The 18,485-nt window shown below is 33.7% G+C and overlaps 1 protein-coding gene and 1 pseudogene across 1 annotated transcript; both read left to right on the forward strand.

Moving 5' to 3' along the window:
- Positions 1–350: 350 nt before the first annotated feature.
- LOC124977256 (uncharacterized) lies at positions 351–13,298 on the forward strand. Its single transcript, XM_047540695.1, has 8 exons — positions 351–608; positions 3,331–3,441; positions 4,337–4,453; positions 5,670–5,748; positions 6,251–6,278; positions 10,800–10,938; positions 11,674–11,786; positions 12,454–13,298. Exons 2-8 carry the CDS (start codon positions 3,426–3,428, stop codon positions 12,604–12,606), a joined length of 645 nt encoding a protein of 214 aa, XP_047396651.1. The 5' UTR covers positions 351–608; positions 3,331–3,425; the 3' UTR covers positions 12,607–13,298.
- LOC124978446 (uncharacterized) lies at positions 812–893 on the forward strand (annotated as a pseudogene).
- Positions 13,299–18,485: the final 5,187 nt, after the last annotated feature.

Below are 18,485 nucleotides of genomic sequence, written 5' to 3' on the forward strand. Positions count from 1 at the left end.
GGAATCAATCCATTGGAGAGATTTTAAAACTTCCTTAATTTCTTTTGTGCTTTGTAGAATGGAAGTGTTTTGGAATTGCATGGAATTCTCATCACCATCCCAAGGAAGTGCTAATTTGTCATTCTTATCTGTTCTATTTCCAGGACATAACAAAACTTTCCATTCCAAAGGTAATATCTAATTTTTAATAAATATACTTTTGTTGTTTATTTATGTAATTCAGTAGGTAATTTGTTTTGTAAAGTATCTGATAATTCAGTATGAGTTATAAATTATCTAGAGTCATCTCGAGCTTTCAGCTCCTTATGTCCAAGGTTTTTTTGCTTTCTCACTTTTGAATGATATTAGAAACAACCCAGTAGTACTATATTAATTTATTTTATATTAAGGAATATAAATAATACTCCTGTGTTAAGCACGTTAACAAATAAAAATGCATGCTTTATGCTTTTCATATTTCTAAACATTTCGTTGCCACAGATTGGTATGCTACCAAAAACTGGATTTCATATTAAAGAGTTCATTCTTTATTTTTGAGAGGTGATATGAAGCAAAGTATTAATAATTTTGCTAACCCATCCTCAAGATCCAGTGGGAATTCTCACAAGGTAAGCATTTTGTCCTAAGAATACTTGATATTCCTCTTAGGGAATCACAGTACTCCAATGACATTGTACCCTGACTATGCCAGGCAGCCATGGAACTGGTCATTAACTGTTGATGCAGGACTCCATGATTGAAGAGTGTGGGTCTTTGTGTCCCAGGGTGACAAAAACCTGGGTGATCAGTGTCCCTTTTATTAAATGTGCCTGGACCAATGATGACTTACAAAATGGATCTCGTTGGAATCTGAACAAAATGAGTGACCAAACCACTTCTGTGAGCTGAGGTCCAGCACGGGGACCCTGCTAGGCAGACATGGGGGGATTTGAGTTGTTCAGGCAATAGGACTCAAGGGACTGGGATATATGAAAGCTAACATAAGAGCATCTGTTCAAGTAAATAGAGTGTAAAGTTCCTTATAAATATCTATTGTGGATTATACAGCAACATTTGTGGGTATTTGGCTAGCAACATCTATTTTTAGTGATCAGACTCTGGGAAACCCTTACATGAATAGTGAGACCCCATAGAGTTATTATGGTGGTACCTGTCCTTAAACCATTCATACACTTACCTTAGATGTTACAATTTTCTATTAGGAACAGTCTGTTGAAATCAATTGGATGGTCAGTTCAAAAGATATTTTTGTCTTGGCTGGAGTTGTGGTTCGGTGGTAGAGCACTTGCCTAACACATGTGAGGTACTGGGTTTGATTCTCAGCACCACATAAAACTAACTAAATAAATAAAGGTATTGTGTCCAACTGCAACTAAAATATTTTTTAAAAAGATATTTTTGTCTTGACTATTGTTTTTAGGTAGGAGTATCTGAAATGTGTTTAAATTTGCTTGCTATTCCAGTCCCCCAAGTTCAGAACATTTTTTTCTGTCATCCTTAAAGAATAGTTTCCTAAATATTTGAGTGATTCCAGTAAGCACTGCTTTAAATAGTTTTTTATAGTATTATTTTTATTTTTTTTTAAATTTATTTATTTTGATTCATTGTACACAAATGGGGTACAACTGTTGTTTCTTTGGTTGTACATTAAGTAGAGTCGCACCATTTGTGTGATCATAAATGTACATAGGGTGATGATATTTGTCTCATTCTGTTATTTTTCCTTCCCGCCACCCTCTCCCCACTCCTCTTTTCCTCTATACAATCCATCCTTCCTCCATTCTTGCCTCTCTCCCACCCCCCATTATGTATCATCATCCACTTATCAGAGAGATTATTCGGCCTTTGGCTTTTTGGGATTGGCTTATCTAACTTAGAACGATATTCTCCAATTTCATCCATTTACCTTCAAATGCCATAATTTTATTTTTCTTTATGGCTGAATAATATTCCATTGTATATATATACACCACAGTTTCTTTATCCATTCATCAATTGAAGGACACTTAAGTTGGTTCCACAGTCTAGCTATTGTGAATTGAGCAGCTATGAACATTGATGTGGCTGTATCTCTGTAGTATGCTGATTTTAAGTCCTTTGGGTATAGGCCAAGGAGTGGGATAGCTGGATCAAATGGTGGGTCCATTCCAAGTTTTCTAAGGAATCTCCACACTGCTTTCCAGAGTGGCTGCACTAATTTGCAACCCCACCAGCAATGTATGAGTGTACGTTTTTCCCCACATCCTCTCCAACACCTATTGTTGCTTGTATTCTTGATAATCGCCATTCTAATTGGGGTGAGATGGAATCTTAGGCTAGTTTTTTTTTTTAATTTATTTTTATTGTAAACAAATGTTTCTCTGTACATGGAGTAAAGGCATACCATTTGTGTAATCATACATTTACATTTACTTAGGGTAGTTTTGATTTGCATTTCTCTTATTACTAGAGATGTTGAACACTTTTTCATATGTATATTGATTGCTTATAGATCTTCTTCTGCGAAGTGTCTGCTCTTTTCCTTGACCCATTTATTGACTGCGTTATTTGTATTCTTGATGTAAAGTTTTTTGAGTTCTTTATAGGTTCTGGAGATTAGTGCCCTATCTGAAGTGTGTGTGGCAAAGATTTTCTCCCATTCTGTAGGCTTTCTTTTCACATTGTTGATTGTTTGCTGAGAAAAAGCTTTTTAGTTTGAATCTATCCTAATTATTGATTCCTGCTTTTATTTCTTGTGCTTTGGGAGTCATGTTAAGGAACTCTGATCCTAAGCCAGCATGATGAAGATTTGGACCTATTTTTTCTTCTGTTAGGTACAGGATCTCTGGTCTAATTAGGAGGTCCTTGATCCATTGTGAGTTGAGTTTCGTGCAGGGTGAAAAACATGGATTAAATTTCATTTTGCTGCATATGGATTTCCAGTTTTTCCAGCACCATTTGTTGAAGAGGCTATCTTTTCTCCATTGTATGTTTTTGGCACCTTTGTCTAGTTTTAAATAGTTTTGATTGTGTAATTATATTTCCACTTCTTGGAGTTATGCCAATTTAATTATCTAATATTCACATTCCTTTAGTGGATTATCTGTCCATTTTAAGGAAGACCCCAGTTTTAATGAGGGATGCTAAGGTGAACTTTGGGGAAATCTTTGAGCAAGTCTTAGAAAAAAGACTTTCCATACTCTCCTGTTCCATGGAATAAGTGACTTTTTTTTTGTCATACAGATTTCCAATAAATTATATTTATATATAATATGATCAGTTCCTTAAAAATCAACATTCAATTTGGAAGGTTTTCTTTCTCTACTTTCCTATGTACCCTTTGTTTTGTAGGCTCAAAATTGGAGTTGCATGAATTTCTTACTGTCATACTAATGAAGAGCTGACTTTGTCATTTCTGCCAGTTTCTTTGTTTGAGATGGAACAGAATGGCACACTCTGTAGGTAACATCTAATTTTTTATAGTTCTTTCCTCAGCTAATTTTATTATTAAGTATTCAGGAATGTTATTGGTGCTGTTTACAATCTGTTAATTCAGACATTGGAAGACGTTAATAATCTGATGCATACTCTGAGGCTTCTATTTGTTCTTTTCTAGAATTTTAGCACATTCTCAGTCTTCCTGATGATTCTTCCCCCCTGGTGTGGCAGCAGGAAGTTTGACACTGCTGAGAGGTGTGATTTTCTAAGTCCCATTGAGTCCTCAGCCGTGCAGCCTTGTGAGCTTTAGTTTGAAACTAGATTGGGGAATATCTCATAGTGAGAGGGCCTGGCATCTGCATTTTCCTTTCTCTGCACACTGCACAACCACTCTAACCACATGAATATACTTTATCTGTGTACGTCCTCCCTGCATTGCTGTAACCACTCTAAATTGAATGGGGTACAACATAACCTTGTGCAGCCTCTGCAAATTGCCAGGGTTCTGTGCCTAAATAGGTTAAATGCTGCAATCCATATTTGGACAGTTGTTCCTTTATTCCCCTGCCATGGTTTTTCATGACTTCCTTCTTCCCAATCCACTGAATCACCTTGGAAGATAAAATAATTCTATGGTGGAATTAAAGATATTGATGTGCTGTTCACCAGCTCACTATTTTTTGGAGTCTAAAAGTATATTCATTCAGTCTTATTACACATTTAATTTCGTTTATTTGCAGAAAGTATTGGACAATATTTGGCCCTGATAAAGGTTAGAAGCTATCACAATAACCCTTGTTAGAGTAATATCATTCTAGAAGAGTTAATTTAATGTGCAGGTACATAAGTGAACCCTATTGTGCCTCATAGCCAATAGACATGTATGCTTCTGTACCTCTCCTCTTTCCATGTCAACAAGGACAAAGCACTGGGCCTTACATGAAAGTTCATTCCTTCACCATGAGATGTGAAATGAAGAAATTTATGGGGCATGGTTTCTGCCATCCTGTCTTTGGGGGCCAGTGGAAATTCTCAGGTTAGTGATATTTTACCCCGAAATATTGACATTATGTAATTTTTTGTAGGGATTATGTAATACTCCATAGGACACCATACTGGGCAGCAATGAAATCTGGGTAACTCGTGACTGTATGTGTGTTTGCATGTGTGTTTATGTGGGTGGGTAAGAGAGAGAGAGAGAGAGGGGGAGAGAGATCTATAGATACAGATAGATATAAGATATATATTAGATATAGATACACAGAGAGAAACACTACCCAACTATAGCAGACTATAATTTATTTTCAAGCATACCTGAACATTCTCCAAGATAGATTATATGTTAAGCCATAAAACTGTACTTAAACTTAAAAGGACTAAAGTCATGTAGAATATATTCTATGACCACAAATTAAATTAGAAATAAAAATAAAGTTGGAAATTGCCAAATATTGGAAATGAACATGCTTTATACAACCCATGAGTCAAATAAAATGTGCTAAAAGAAAGTATAAAACATTTTGTACTGAATGTGATGTAATTAAAGATGTGCTTAGAGGGAAGCATACAGTTTTAAGTGACTATATCAGAAAAGAGAAAGATAAATAAACCTAAGCTTCTACCTTAGGAAATAAGAAAAATGCCAAATGAGAAAATGAAATCCGAAGTGCACAGAAGGAAGTAAATAATAGAGATTGAATTAAATGAAATTTTCATTGTTGACATGAAGAAAGAAAAAATATAGGAAAAACCTACAAAATCAAAAGTTGAGTTTGTACAAATATGAATGAAATCAATAAACCTTTATCTAGACTGATACAAATCACTAAAATTAGTACTGAAAGAGGAGACATTACTACCGACCTTGTCGATTCAATTAGGTGTATTATTGCTACCTCTTTGTGCTCTCTCAGGAGGAGAGCTATGAATGAAAACACTTGAAACTCAGCAAGCCAGCATTGACGTTTTCATTGCCATTGGCATCAGGGCTTATCCTTGTGAGTTTTTCAGAAGATTCTTCAACAGCATAGTATCACTTATTCTAAATTTACCCACGTTTCTAGCTAATTGGTGTTTTTTTAAACTAGTCAACAATTTAATCTATTCTGGAAATCCTCTTACAATCAATCAATAATATTGTAAGTCCTCCTCGGTTCCATTCCTTCAGTTTTAAAATTTTTGATATTTCTGTGCTTAGCTTATACCATAAAGGCATTGGTCAGTTGAGTGTTGAATGGTTCCTTCTCTTTTAGGAACAAAGACAATATTGGGCCAAAATGAGATGTGTGATCGAAAGAATGCACCTGAGACCTCAACAGTATGTCCTGTAGGGTGTGAGTATTGGAAGGACATAGTGACTTCTTACAACCTTATTTGTTGCCTCATTTTGATTATATTTAACTTTCTCATATCAGAAGCAGGATTTATTCATCTATGTCACAATTTCCAGTTCTGTACCTCCTCCCAGTTCCTCAATGTGGTCAAGCCAGATAACTGCCTTAAGTAACTGCCTTTTGATTGACTACCCACCTCCCTTTGGGATAGCTAGATATAACCTATTTGACTGACCCTGTTAAGCCCTACCCCCACCCCATATTGGACTGTGAAAATATGCTGTAGTGACCACCTCTCAATTACAGTGTGATTCCATGGGACTTGTGTTTGCTTGCTTTAAACCCACCAATTAAAATTCCCCAGGGAAACCTGTTTGGATAACACTTTGAACTCAACTAATTCTCCCTCTCTTCCACCCTTCACTCCCTTTTCTTATCCTTTCCCCCCTTTCTTCTCTCCATGTGCTGCCTGACCTCTGCATGTGACCCTGCCCCCCCAGAATATACTTGCTATACTCCCAAGGACCCGTAAGTAATACAGTCTTTATTTCTATCTGTGTCTCTTCTAATCGTTGAAGGGATGCTCTCATCTTAAAGATCCTAAATTGAAACTGCTTCCAACTGTCTCCAAACACAGTTTGTGACAGGCTGGAACACCTTGTATACACTCCTTACACATTTAGTTATTTTTCTCAACTAACTGTTTACTAGGCATTTATAAAATAATATTCACATGGATGACACTGATTCTTGGCAGAAAGAATCTGTTATTTCACTGACTTGTTCTCCAAACAACCATAGTACATAATCAGATAAATACACAGCATAGCTGCATAAATAAAATTTGGGCAGGAATGGAGAATGAAAACTAAGGAAAAATGTCTAAGGATATCTATGGAGCTTAGGATGAAAGGAAATAGTTGAGAAGTATTCTTTTCCATGTATAGAGGAATATTGTTGCTACCATCTAATTGTGGAAGAATTGGGTATAAAGCATATCAGTTGATACATTTTTCCAGGATTCCCTCAAAAGTGCAGGCTTTGCAGAGACAGTGATTATAAATGGCTGGTATTTCTTTTCCCATTAGGAACACTCAATATCTTTTTCTTCTACAACACATAATCTTAACTTAAATCTTAGCTGAAGAAACGTGGTTTCCTTAAAAGGCATTTATTTTGGAAAAACATTTGCAATTCAGAAAACTCAGCTTGTCCAGGTTCACATCCATGTATTTGTAAGCAGGAATTTCTAGGACCACATTTACTATATTTGAGACCAGAGAATTAAGTATGTGCAGTGTTATACTATTACTCTGGCCGGTAAGATTTTACCTACCACATTGTTCAGCAGGAACTGTTGTGAATTAAAATTCAAAGAATGATTGATGTTGAACTTACAAATTTTTTTCTCTTTTTGTTAATATTTTGAATAAGCAGGAAGGTGTAGCAATAGTCTTTATTTCTATAATTATTTTTAACTTTATCTTCACAAGTGCCAAATTCATAAATTGGTGTAAAATGCAAACCTTTGAAATACCCTGCCACAGTCTGAGCGCCATATGTCCCTTAAGTGGAAATGTGAAAATATGGACCCACAGGGCCTTTGGCAAAAAGGCCCACCCTCTATAGGCCTGCTGCCTACATCTACTTTGCACTCTTTTCAGTCTAGGTTGCAGTAGCAACATGATTACATAATTTAGATTCACCCCACAAATACCATCTTGCTTCTCGTTTTCACAGAGAAAACATGTCGAAGTGCAAACTGTTTCTTACCATTATTTATAGAATAATGTACTGTGCTTGGACAGTCTAGGGAACCTCAGATACTAAGGGAGGAAGAATACTTAAAATTTCTATAGTCCATCAAATTTCCTCAATAACAAAAACAAAAAAAAATTGCACAAAATAGTCCCCTAGAGTTATACTGAATTTCAAATTTCTGACTTTGAAGAATTATAGTCAAGATCTTTCCTTTATAAATTTTATTTTATATTCTTTTTGAAAAATAGCAACAAAATTTATTTATTAGAATATTTTTGTACTTCTTAAAAGATTCACCAATCTTTGTCAAATATTTATAACTGTCCTGTGTGAGACTAAAAAATGTTTTTTAGAGTTTTATTTTATAACATCTATAGTTGTGTTGTTCAGTATAAAAGACAGCAGGCATTATACATTAAACATTAAGTTCTAAAGTCATAGTACCATATTTTATATGTTAGTGGCCACATGTGACTCTACCTAGCCTACTATTTGGACAGTATAAAATTATAAAACATTTTCATTGTCCCAGAAAGTTCTATTGTATGCAAATTACTTAGAGCTATTATAGTGTATCAGCATATGATAAAAGATGTAGATATGAGAAATACAAAATCTATAAAATACCTCTTGTTGAAATCATAGCCAAGATTATTCTGGGGAAAGTATGTTTGTAAATAGAAGTATAAGCTGCCATATTGATAAATGTTTCTGAATTTGTTTATTGACTTGCCACAATCTAGAATATGAAATTAATCAGATAATAGTCTTTAATCATTATGTCTATATTCAGAAGACAAATACAAATTTTAACTATCATTGTACGTTTTGGGTTTAACTTTGTATATAAAGTTACAACTTTACAATTTTACATAAAGCTAGTATTTCAGGATATTTGAATGTTTGACAGAACAAGAGAAAACCTGTAAATACCTCTGATAAAATTTGTGACATAATGCTCCGCAGATGTTCAGAGAGCACCAGCAAATATTTTAAGATATATAACATTTTTCATTTGTTCATTTGGTAATCAACAAATTTGAGATCAGTAAATCACATTTAAGCTTTGTTCTGTTCTTCTCAAGGGAACTCAGAATATGGATAATCAAACCTATTCCTCATTTTGTCATATCTTGATTTCTAGTTTATCAAGGTTGTTCGAAGATCACGAAACTCAATTCAAAGTGAATCAAAGACTTAGGCACTAAAACAGAAACTCTGCACCTAATAGAAGAAAAAGTAGGCCCAAATCTTCACCATGTCAGCCTAGATCTTACTTCCTTAACAAGATTCCTAAAGTGCAAGAAGTAAAATCAAGAATCAATAAATGGAATGGATCCAAACTAAAAAGCTGCTTCTCAGCAAAGGAAACAATCAATAATGGGAAGAGGTAGCCTACAGAATGGGAGAAAATCTTTACCACACATACCTCAGAGGGAGCATTAATTCCAGGGTATATAAAGAACTAAAAAATCTGAACACCCACCCCAAAAAAACCCAAGTTACCCAATTAATAAATGAACTGAGGAACTGAACAGACACTTCACAAAAGAAGTACAGTGGATCAACAAACATGTAAACAAATATTCAGCATCTCTAGCAATTAGAGAAATGCAGATCAAAACTACTCTAAGATTTCATCTCACTCTATTCAGAATAGCAGTTATCAAGAATACAAGCAACAATAAATGTTGGTGAAGATGTGGGGGAAAAGGTACACTCATACATTGCTGGTGGGAATGCAAATTGGTGCAACTATTATGGAAAGATAGAGATTTCTCAGAAAACTTGAAATGGAACCACCATTTGGCCCAGCTAAACCCACTCCTTGTTTTATTCCAAATGGACTTAAAAACAGCATACTACAGTGATGTACCCACATCAATGTTTATAGCAGCTCAAATCACAATAGCTAAACTATGGAGCCAACCTAGGTGTCCTTCAACAGATGAATGGATAAAGAATATATACATACACACACACAATGGAATATTACTCAGTCTTAAAGAAGAATAAAATTATGGCATATGTAGTAAATGGAAGGAGCTATAGAATATTATGCTAAGCAAAAGAAGCCAATCCCAAAAAACCAAAGGCTAAATGTTTTCTCTGATATACAGATGCTAATTCACAATGGGTTGGGGAGCTAGGGAAGAATAGAGTTACTTTGGGTTAGGTAGAGGGGAGTGAAGGGAGGGGAGGGGTTTAGGGTAGGAAGAATAGCAGAATGAATCTGACATTATTACCCTGTGTATATATATGACTACATAACTGGTGTGATTCTACATCATGTACAACCAGAGAATGAGAAATTATATTCCATTTATATATGATGTGTCAAAATGCATTCTATTGTCATGTACAGCTAATTAGAACAAAATTTTTTAAAAAAGATTATATTATATGTTTTTTTTCAAAATTATAGCTAAATGTTGTGTTTATAGATGTCTTTTAAATGAAAAATGATTAGGACACTTGATTATTTCACTTGAATGTACCCTTTAGTAAAAGATTGTTGCTTTGGGGCAAATTTTAGATTACTTTTTTTAAAAAGTTTAATCTAGTATAATTTAGTTGAATTCAACCTATCTAGCTACTCAGATATTATTGGCATGTGCATTTTCCTGTAAAGATTGTCTTGTAACAATTGATAAGTTAAAATAGATTTAGTTTGCCAGTGGAATTGTTAGGAACTTTCTTTAGACTTTATAGAATGGAAATAGAGAAATCATGTTTTTTTGCTTTTTTTTAAAACTAACATTTATTTATTGGTACTGAGGATTCAACCCAAGGGTACTTAACCACTAAGCCATATCCCCAGCCCTTTTATGTTTTATTTTGAGACTGGATCTCACTAAGCTGCTGAGGACCTCATGAAGTTGCTAAGGCTGACCTCAAACTAGTGATCCTTCTGCCTCAGCCTCCCATGTCACTGGGATTACAGGCATGCACCACCATGCCTGGCATTGTTGCTTTTTTTATAGTAATTTTTTAAAATCTTAATAGTCTTAACAGAACATGAATATTTTATTGTTTCTGAACTACTCTTTGTCCATTGGACCTTATGGGAAAAGGGAGAGTGGTTCATGTTTGTGCATGTGACACAAAGAGGACTTCGCAATAGCCTTGTTTCCCAGTCTGTGCATAGCACACCCACACTTCATGACTGTTTTATTGTTAGATTGTGTGTGTGTGTGTGCCCTGTGTTCATATAGACACATCTGTATGCATACGTACTTTTGTATTAAGATGTTATTTTTCCACTTTTCTTTTTATTTTCTCTGTCAGGTGACCATAGACCCCAGAATGGAAGGGCAGTTGTTCACACCTGTCTTCTTAACTCTCAATTGCCATTTTCAAAGTATGAGCCGACAACTTACTTCTGAAGTCTTCATTCCTACCTATGGTCTCTTGGATACTCTCACAGGTATAATAACTATATGGGCAGGGAATTGCAATGTTTATAGAAAAGCAGTCTAGAATGAGTTTGAATTGATAGATCTTGCTCTTCTTAGACTTGATTGCATTTGGTTGCCAAAAGGGATTAAGAACTCATCCAAACACCAGATGAGTATGGTTACAGTAAAGGAGAGTTACAGCTATGTGATCATAACAGGTTTTCTTAAACTGAAGGTCTTTCCTAAACAATCCTACCCTCAACTAAATTACCTTTATCAGACCATTATGTTTCAGCTCTTTATTGGCATGATCGATTCATCCAATGGATTTTTAATTTTCTGTGGCCAGATAACTTTCAGTTTATTTTTTGTGACATAGCCACCATATTGCCTTTCATAGAATAAGTTCTCAGTGAACTTTTGGTGAGAATAAATTTGTAGTTTATTTTGAATGATTTTGTGAGTAACCTTTCCAACAAAGCAATGAAAGATAAGTGATTTTTAAGAAAGCAAAAGACATTATTTTCAGTGGAACTCAGGTGACTATTAAGCTTTATAAATCTGCAAGACACAATGTGTTGATACTAAAACATACAGAGATATGGAACATCTGGTTATGACTTCAGAAATGTGTAAATAAGGGGCAGTTTCTAAATGAAGTCCGTATTAAGAGAAACAAAGTGAATTTCCCAGATTCTTGCTGCATTACCTGTTTCACTGGAAACAATGTTTCTTATTTATTTATTTATTTTTCACATCAAAAGATGACTTTCTGGGAAGTCTTCTGGGAGTGAGTGGCACCATTAAATCCCTGAAAGAAGGCTTCTCCAACAAAGAGCTCTTCACCTGCGTATTTTGCAAGAGACACCCTCTGAAGGTAAAGTTGTTAGTAAGAAGTCCTTGCTTTCTTGGAACCATGTCTGGGTAGAAAATGAGATGGTAATTTCCTGCAGACTGATGACTTGGATACATTCTAATAGATTGCAATGGACAAGTGGCATGATGGGTTAAACGTCAGAACTTTTCTTGTTTAGCTTCATAGCTTTTTACATTTCAGTACATTTTCTGTCAATAACTTTTCTTCTCTCATCCAATAGACTGTAATTCTTCATGGCTGAATCCATTGTGTTGCTAGAGAATTGTATGCATGAGACACAGTAGATTCTCAGTAACTCAGACTAGAAAGCTGACATAGTTTTATCTGAAATACTTGATCAAATGAATGAATGACATTGAGCTTTAAGGAGCCACGTACAGCCCGGAAGAGATAGTTTAAAATTGCTGGAGAATGTCCATCACTTTTTAGCCCAGCAAAAGAAGAAAAAGCAATATAACAGTACCGGGCATCCTTGATGTTAGGAAGTTGTAAAGTGATTTTTGTAACCACAGTGTGGACCTGGTTGCTAGAAATGTGGCTTTCTCTGTGTACTCTACACAGATTTGTTCCATCACACGTATGGGAATAGTAAGGATTTCATGACCCCATGCCTCCTTAGGAAATGTGTTTCTAACCTTTGCCATTTTTTCTCTCTGTGTCTTTGCAGGTGATGACCACAAAGACAAGGTATATTTGTTACAGTTGGTGCCATTACTTCTACCACCAGCTTCACCAAAACAATGATACAATCTTCCTTATGCACAGTCTCTTCTCTTTCCTGTGTGGCAGTGGATGCCTCCTGCAGATAAGAAATGCTTAACTGAGAAATGCTCATGTTGGGATACCATCGATGAGACTTTAATTTGGGCATGGTGACTGTTTCCCTTGCTGCCACTTGACTCAATCCCAGGAGCCTCAGTAGAGGAAATAATATTACACAAGAAGCTCAAAATGATGGAATTGCTCAGTGCTCCCATAAAGATACATTTATAATTTTCATTTGCCATGTGGTAATTTTTTTAAAACTAGGATACAGTCAAAAGAAACTCTGCATGATTTTTTTCAAAAACTCAACATTTAAATAATTAATATATAAATTAAGTGCCCTCCTCTCTTTTAATTCCATCCCTACAGTTTTCTTCTCTTAAGGGAGGTATGCACATTCTTTTAGAGGACAGATGTGCACAAACACACAAACTATTTTTGGGAGGGGGTCTAGAAGTGGGGCATATTGTAATACATTCTCCTGCAAATTGCCTCTTTCATTTAATAGTCTTCAGTGGGCTTTTTCTATTTCAGTAATACATACATATCTGTGCCATTTGTTGAATGACTGCATGACTGTTTTGTAGATGAAATATAATTAAATGTTTTAAGCATTTCTCATTCATAGATATTTATGTTAGTACCAAATTTCTGTGCAATGAACCTCCCTATATATCAACAATTTTGCATTTGTTTATTATATCATAATAAAATTACTAAGCAGTTGAATAACTGGAATTAAGAATATGCACACTTCAAATTTTGAAAATTATTGCAAGATTCCTTTTAAAATATGGTTAACAATTTTATCCTCCATGGCAATGAGTGAGATTGCCAACTTTCCCACAACCTCACTGATAATGGATTTTCTAAATATTTAAAGTCTTTGCCAATGTTATCGCCCAAACTATTGTCTTAAATTGTATTTCTTTTGTTTTTGAGTTTGGTCATTTTTTCATGTTTATTAGTCATCTGTATTTTTTAATTTCTTATTTTATGTCCAATTTTGAGAGTGTGGGGAGGTTTTAGTCTCTTCCCGATTTCAAAGAGCACATTTACTATTGAGGAAATAAGCTTTGGATTGTCAAGCATTACAGATATTTTTTACACACTTTTTAACTTTGTTTTTGTTACAAGAATGTGTATGATTGTTATATGTCCAAGTATAACCATGTTCGCTTTTATGGTTTCTGAGTTTCATGTCATTTTTGGAATGATATTTATACTGAGTCCATAAAATTCTTCACCTATGTTAACTTCTAATTATTTTGTGTTTTTTTAATTCAAATTCTTAAATCATGAGAATTTTTTTTTGTTTTGAAATCTTAAGGTTGCCAAGTTATTTGCCATTACTTGCGATTATTTGCCAATAATTGCCCATTTATCTGTAATGCCATCTTGCGCATATGCTGTATTCCCATCTGTGACCGGCTCCATCTTTGTTCTGTGGATCTGTGTGTCTCTTCTTCTGCCTCCTGTCTCATGTGTCTTCTTGTTGGAAGAAATTGCAGTTAAGACTGCAATTTTATAAACTTTAATAAATTAATTTGTGGGGAATTGGTTTTTAATGAAATTAAGTCTTCATATTCAAGAACAAGGTATGTCTTTTTATTCAGTAATTTTGATTGTTAATATTTTTAGTTTGATAATGGGGTTTTTCTTCTCATTTATTTGCTAGTTTATTTTTCTGTATCTGAAAGTTTTGATTAGTTTTGTTTTGGGGGGATTAGTGGTCACCTTACTGTTTCTCATTCCTTTTCAGATTTTTTCAAAATGTGTATCAAATTCTTTGCAAATATTGATAATTTTTGTTTTCCCCCTAATTGATCCTGATTTTTATTATGTTGATAAAGTGACTGATATTTGCAGGGCACTCAAAAAATTGTGGAAATAATTACCCACCCTTGACTTAAATGGGTTTTAATGGAATGCTTCTTGGGTTTGAACAGCACACTGTTGCTGGTTTATTTCCCCAAAAGACTACCGGAAATAGCTACTATGATCAAGCAAAGTTGAGTTTATTAAACTTATTGCAGCAAGGGAAAACACCACCTTGACAGGGTTTAATAGTGTTTTTAAAGCAGGAAATAAGGTCTTTGGGTCTGGGGTGATGTGATTTAAAATAGGGAACCGATTAGGGATGGGCAAAATTCATCATGCAATTCTTTAAGATTGATGAAAGAGTATGATGAGGTTCTTAATGTGAGTCCTGATAATCAGATTATTGTCTAAGTAAACTGCTTGCCTAGATAAAGTGTTATCAGTGATAGAAAAACTATTTGCCTATGTGAACAAACTGAATTTATTTATTAGTTCATACTTTTATCTTGCTGGCAGGACTCAGGGGTGGTATTAAGTTTTATTCCCAATTGGTAAGTTATTTTTATTTGGATGGTCTTAGTCATCAATGTAAGATGCTAATTTTAAGTTTGAGATATTTTATTATAATAGAAAAGTCTTCTACTTTTTCCATATTTTTCTAAGACATTTTAACCAAAACCATGTAATAGATATATTCATTGCTTTTTACACAAGCAATTATATTCTTTTTAAAAACATTTATTGGTGTAAAAAATTCATTTTCTATTATTGAAATTTCCTTTTTTTCTTTGAATGAACAGACCATATTTGGTTTTTTTAAAAAACAATTGGTTATTTTAATTTACTGCTGAATCATGCATGTTTTGATTTGGAAGTTTTGAAAGTATATTACTAAAGGAAATTAATCTGATTTTATGTGCTATTTTTGTCATGCTTTGATAAGCAGTTTTCTGATTGTGTTAAAATAATTTTAAACAGTTCTATTCTGTGCTCTAGAATAGGTTAAATAGCTCTAGCATTACTATCAGTGGTTAAACAAACACATCAATGAAATCATCCAGTCTCTTTTGTTTTTGTTGGTTTGAAGAAGTGAGGCTGTGTAGAATTTTTTTTTTTTTTTTTACTTTTTTCTATGGTTACAACTTCTCTTATGTTTTGTGTATTACATTTAACCTTTTTCCCCAGAAGACCATGATCCATGCAGATTTTCCAACACATTTACCTGAAGTTTTGGTTATTTCTGCTATGAGTTTTTAAACTATGTAAATTTAACTAGTAGATTTTTAACTTTTTTAGTCCTTCATTCCCTTTTCCCCCCTCAATCAATTCTTCAGCACAATTATCAGGTTTTTTTAAATGTTCTAATTATTTATATATTCCATATATTCTTTTCTGCTTTTCCTAATAAATTCTTTAATGTAGCCTGAAATAGGGATGCATGCCTATAATCTCAGCTACTCTGAATGCTAAGGCAGGAGGATCACAAGATCAAGGACAACTTTGGCAACTTAGTGAGACCCTGTCTTAAAATAAAAAGGTGTGGGATTGTAACTCAGTGGTAGAATGTCCCTGGGTTCTATACCCAGTACAAAAAAATAAAAAACCCTTAAGTCGCAATTCACAATCTGTATTATTTTTACTTGTTCTCTTGTTTTTGATAACCAAAGATTTTCTGTTTATTTTATAAAACTTTTTGTTTTTAATATATTATAAGCATACGAAGTAATAAGAGGAAAGAATAGTGTGAACTTGCACATACTGGATACTAGGAACTTAACTAAGTTCCACTATTATCAACACTTATTATATTTGCTTCATGTTTTTTAAAATGAGTCTGGAAATCATAACCCATTTCTTTTCCTTAGAAGCATTTTTAAATTTTATTTTCAAATAATGATATTTTACAAAATCCAAAGATACAAAAGATGCATAGATCTTAAAAGTGAAATGTGTAATTCACCTTCTCAATTCTGTCTCTCCTTCCTGGAGACAACTGGTTATTAGTTTTTTTGTTTTTCCTTACATACACCCCACACACACATCCCTCATACCTCAGAATAGATACACACACACACACAGACACACACACACATTACTTTATACTTTTTATAACTTTCTTTTACATACTTACATAATATATAAATATTTTAATATTTCTAGGAGGTTATTATATATGAGTATATGAGTTTATTATTTTAAATAAGTTGTATCTCTACATAGGTAAAATTTACATAAACACTTAAATCTTAAATGTATAAATAATAATGTATTTTCTTAAATGTAACTACTGCTTGAAGAGATATTTTTATAAATACTTGAGAAGTTTCCCTACTGCCTCTTTTTAGTCAAGCAAATTCTCATAGGAAAGTGTTCTGATTTCTGTGATCATAGATTAGTTTTGCCTATTTTTGAAATTAATATGAATGGAATCTCACAGTATGTGTCTTCTTTCACCCCATCATAATGATATTGAGATTAATCCACATTATTCTCTATATCAGTGCATATTTTATAGAAACAGCAATAATAATGTTCCTTTTTCAGCGTATCTTATCTAGAGTAAATGATATCAATTTGTATTATTTCTGCTAATGTTAAATACAATCAATTGATTAAAGTAGTATCTGCCAGTTTTCTTCACTGCAAAATGGTTCTTTTCCTCTTTGTAAATACTAAATATTTTCTCAGGAGATACTTTCAGACTATGAAAATATGTTCTTTATCATCTAATTTCAGTATCCATTGAAAACTCTTATAGCACTTATTAGTATGGGGTTTTCCCAGTAATAGTCTGTATTTCCATGATACTTTGTACATTTACTTACTGAAATTTGTAAGGAAGAGCTGTCTTTCTTCCCCATTTCAAAAATATATTCACTTGTATTTAATCAGTATGGATTTATTGATATTTATTTTATTTTAGGGTTTTTCATGTATTTCAAATATTATTTATTTTCATTCAAATTTTCCTGGTTTTGACCATTGGGAGCTCCTGTAAGTTAGCCCCTGTATTCTTTGAACCTGCCTCGGTAGTTTTGTGAGCACTTACATATTTTTTGATTCTACAGTATGTTGAGGGCTTATCTTTATTTTCCTTCCCAAAGTCTGTAATCAACCATTTCTTTAAGGAACTGTGGTTCTTTATATTGGAAAATAGTACTTAGAAACCAAGATCTGGGTATTACATGTACTCTTTACAACTGTTGTGTCATTGCTTCTAGGCCTAGAGTAAGAAAAATGTACACACATACATCCATATTTATTTCTTTCTTTATTTTACCTATCTGTATGCTAAGTATGTATTGTCATAGTATATTATAGATAATTTATATATTATCAGTCTATATGAGAAATCATTTCTGATTACAATCCAGTAGCACAAGGCTCAGCTTATTTTTCCCTCTCCTTAGCTGTTATTCCTTTCTTTAACCTGGGAAACCTACTTTTTATTATCTACAATGTTTTCTCATTGTAGTGTACACTACATAGAGTGTAGTATATACATAAAATAACATCAGAATTGATAAATCACACCCCTTTACAAAACAAAATCATTAACTGGTACATAATATCTAAATGTAGATTTTTTTTTCTTTTACCTTTCCTATTTTTTCTCTAATTCTTCTCTTTCTTTTCTTTTTAATGACCATATAGTATGAATTATAAAATAACCCATATTTTTCATTAATTCATCCCTGATTTCTTCTTATTCTTCCTTTCCTCTCTCTCCCTCTTTGTGTTCCCTTTTCTATTCTTTTCTATTTTTTAATTGAAATGAATTTACATAACATTTAAAAATACATTATTCAGTGACAATTAGTACTTCACAGTGTTGTGCAACCACCTTCTTTATCTAGTTCCCAAACATTTTCAGCACCCCAAAAAATATCCATACTCATTAAGCAGTTAGTCATTACTCTCTATCTCCTATCTTTTCACTTTGGGATCTTTTGATAAGCAGACATTTTTAAATTTTGGTGAAGTACAGTGTATCAGTTTGATTCTCTTATTTTCAATACTTATTACAAACTCACTATTGAATTTTTTTTGTGTGCGTGGCGCTGGGGATTGAACTCAAGGGTCTTGTGCACGCAAGGCATGCACAAGCTGAGC

This window comes from Sciurus carolinensis, chromosome 2, assembly GCF_902686445.1.
Source record: "Sciurus carolinensis chromosome 2, mSciCar1.2, whole genome shotgun sequence".
In the NCBI taxonomy this organism is placed as follows: domain Eukaryota; kingdom Metazoa; phylum Chordata; class Mammalia; order Rodentia; family Sciuridae; genus Sciurus; species Sciurus carolinensis.